Here is a 3,080-nt window from a genome sequence, read left to right on the forward strand (position 1 = left end):
GTCCTGGTCCTCGGCGGCCGCGGCCCCGCCGTCGGCGGTCGCGTCCTCCTGCAGACCCGCCGCGCGGGCCGCCTTCTTCACCTCCACGAAGGCGCTGCGCTTGGCCTCGCCCGTCTCGGGGCTGGGCGGCGCGAAGAGGCGGCCGTTCTCTTCCAGGCCGAAGTAGCTGCCCGAGGCGCGGTACTGCTGCGGCGTGCACACCAAGTCCTCCTTGGAGGCGGGCAGGGGCCGCTCGGCGAAGCGACCCCGGCCCCCCGCCAGCCCCACGCCGCCGCCCCCCTCCGCCGCCTCCTCTGGGAATTTCCTCTTCCCCTTGCCGCCGCCGGTGGCGTGGCCGTCGGGACTCAGCTCCGCCTCCTGGTGGCCGCCGCCGCCGCCGAGGCTCCGCACGGGGGAGCAGCTGTTGCCTCCTCCCGAGTTTTCGAGCTCCCGGGCCAGGTTGTGAAAGTCCGTGGAGGGCTTGGCGCCGCCGCCGCCGCCTGCGGCGGGCTGGTTACTGCCCTCGGGGGAGGGGGCCGGGTAGTGGTGGATGGGGCCGGCTTTGCCGAACTTGGGGCCGGGGCCCAAGGGCACCTCCTGTTGCTGCGGCTGCTGGTCTTTGCCACCGCCCCCGCCCCCGTGATCCTTGGTGCCCACGCCGCCGCCGCCTTGCTCTTCTTGGGGGCTGGCATCAGCGCTGTGAAGTCTCTTGGGGCATCGGAAGCGCAGATGCGCCACATAGGGGAACTCGAACTGGAAGCGTTGGCTGCATTCCAGGCATGTGTAAGGGGACGACCCTGCTTAGTGAGAAAACACCACACACACACACACACACACACACGTGCGCGCGCGCACACACAGGCACACCACATGATTACTAAGCATCGTCTCCAGACCAGTGTGCCATCACCCTATTCACAAATCCACCTTCATCTCTCGAGGACCTGAGTGCCTGAGAAAACAGTATCTTGTCCAACCCGTTCTACCTGTCCCTACTGATTTGGGGAGTGTAGTCACGAGCCAAGTGTCTCCGACTCATCCTCACCTGTCTGCCGAAAGCTCCAAGTTTCCCCCTCAGACGCCCTAAGGGAGGAAAGGTGCCTGTGCACCTGAGGGAGCCCCCGCCTGTCCCCGCGTCTTCCCCGCTAGCGAAGGGCCCCGTCGCAGGTCTGGAGCCAACCTACCATTCATTTTGCTGTGGGATCTAGAGGCGCAGAGCAAGAGTAACTCAGTCAGTTCTTTCCCGTACCAAACTAGTAACTCCTCGTCTTTGGCAATCCTGCGGAGAGAGCGGTAAAACAGCTGTCCGTTTTTTATATAGGCTTCAAGGTTCTGTTCCTCTTTATCTCTGGCTGATTGGACAAGACGCAGCCACATGAGACCTTCTGAAGAACCATTTGCTGCTGAGGTGTCTACCTACGGTTTGGAAAAAAAAAAAAAAAAGAATACAAGGAGGGAGGGGGTTGGGCAGGGAGGGAGATTCTCGTAAGAGAATGAAGCCAGAGGAACCAGACCATTTCCTTCATGTTATTCTTTTCCAAAGAATGATCTGAGTTCAAGCTTAACCAAGACCCAAGTCTGCACCCATCTTCGTGTTGGTAACCAGGAGGCAAGATAACTGTCCTTTGAAACACTATCAATCATATAGATGAAGCTGTAGTTTTCATACGTTGGTGAGGAAATTTGTCCTTACAATTTAAATTAGTATTAACCTCTTGAGAATTCACTTCTAAATTATCTCACATTACAGAAGTGTGAGGGATTTTGTTTGTTTTTGGAAGTTAAAAAGCAAGCTTAGAGCTTAGAAATTATTCTGTGGCATTGATCTATCTTCCTAATTTTGCCTTAAACTATTAATATTTTTTTCTTTGTGAAGAAAGAATAGGAAGAGGAGGAATTATATCTTGAAACTCAGACATGCAGAGTTTAACAATGTTTTATTGTCAAGCCATTAATATCTTTATTAAATACAAATTCTAGGTGCTAGCTAGCTACTAGAAAGAACAAGATTTAGGGGAAACTACGCCTCCTAGGTTGGAACACAAATGCACCCACTACTTACAATAAAAGAAGTTACAGAAAGTAGTTACTATGCAAACAACTTCAACCCCAGTTGAAATCTTCCCCGAAGTTAAGGAAGCTGTGTTTATCACCAGGAAAGCCTAGGACTGAGGCAGCATTTTAGATACACCTGGCACCTCAAATCAAATTTTGTCATTTATTCCAAAAATCAGTTGACAATAATTTGAGTTAAATTTTTGTTAAAAAAATTTTTTTTGATGTGTCAAATAGGATGTCTCACATTATTTCACTTTCTACATTCAGAACCGATCTCAGCTAATCATTAGAATGATTCCGAGTCAGTGTTCAACGTGGCATTACTGGCATTACCCTCACTCCTGATGCAGCGCTGGCCAAGACTTACCCGGAAGATATAGGGGACTGTTCTCTTGTCGGTGGACTTGAGCGCAATGAAAGCTATGCTGTCGTACAGGGAAGTATGGCTCAGGATGCAGGGACCAAATATGGCATTCTCAGGGATGTCACAGGTGGTGTAAACGCTGGTAAAGATATCTGTTAGACATTGCTGGACAGCCTTGGCATCTCCATCCCAGATGCCCCGCTGGATGCCTGAATCCTCCATCACTGGAGACAGATATACAGGACAAGGAAACAACTTATATTATTCCTTTTGCCTCTATGAATCCGGACAGAACATTTCAGCTATTAGACAACATTTTCTTGAATTTGCCTGATTTTTGCATAGCCTTTATTTCAAAAATAAAGCCAGTGGCACATTAATATGCCAGTGGCATATTTTGAAAATGACAACTAAGGAGTACTTTCCTCTCCACACTCCCCCCCCCCAACCAGCTTTTTAAAAGAATTGGAAGAATGGGATCTCAGAGTGGATTGCTCTTGAGAAGGAAAATAGGGCTAGGAGAGATCGGGTTTTCGCGTTACCTTGGGGAATGATGGGCCAGGATTTGTGACCAGATTAAGGGATAACTATATATATATATTTTTTTCTTTTACTAGCATGTACTTTCCTGACTGAAAAAAAACTTCCAACCCTTGGGAAAAAGCTCTTCTCTCTTCTT

General features: G+C 50.3%; 1 protein-coding gene across 1 annotated transcript in view; it reads right to left on the reverse strand.

Annotated features, from left to right (window-relative positions):
• PRDM8 (PR/SET domain 8) overlaps nt 1–2,624 on the reverse strand; it is a 3,922-nt gene extending 1,298 nt beyond the window's left edge. The window contains exons 1-3 of the mRNA XM_029951670.1: nt 2,405–2,624; nt 1,164–1,395; nt 1–779 (exon numbers count right to left, since the gene is read on the reverse strand). Of these exons, the coding sequence (XP_029807530.1) occupies nt 1–779; nt 1,164–1,395; nt 2,405–2,623 (1,230 nt within the window). The 5' untranslated portion in view covers nt 2,624. The remainder of the gene's footprint in view (nt 780–1,163; nt 1,396–2,404) is intronic.
• Between the last annotated feature and the right edge of the window lie 456 nt (nt 2,625–3,080).

This window comes from Suricata suricatta, chromosome 1 (assembly GCF_006229205.1).
Source record: "Suricata suricatta isolate VVHF042 chromosome 1, meerkat_22Aug2017_6uvM2_HiC, whole genome shotgun sequence".
Lineage (NCBI taxonomy): Eukaryota > Metazoa > Chordata > Mammalia > Carnivora > Herpestidae > Suricata > Suricata suricatta.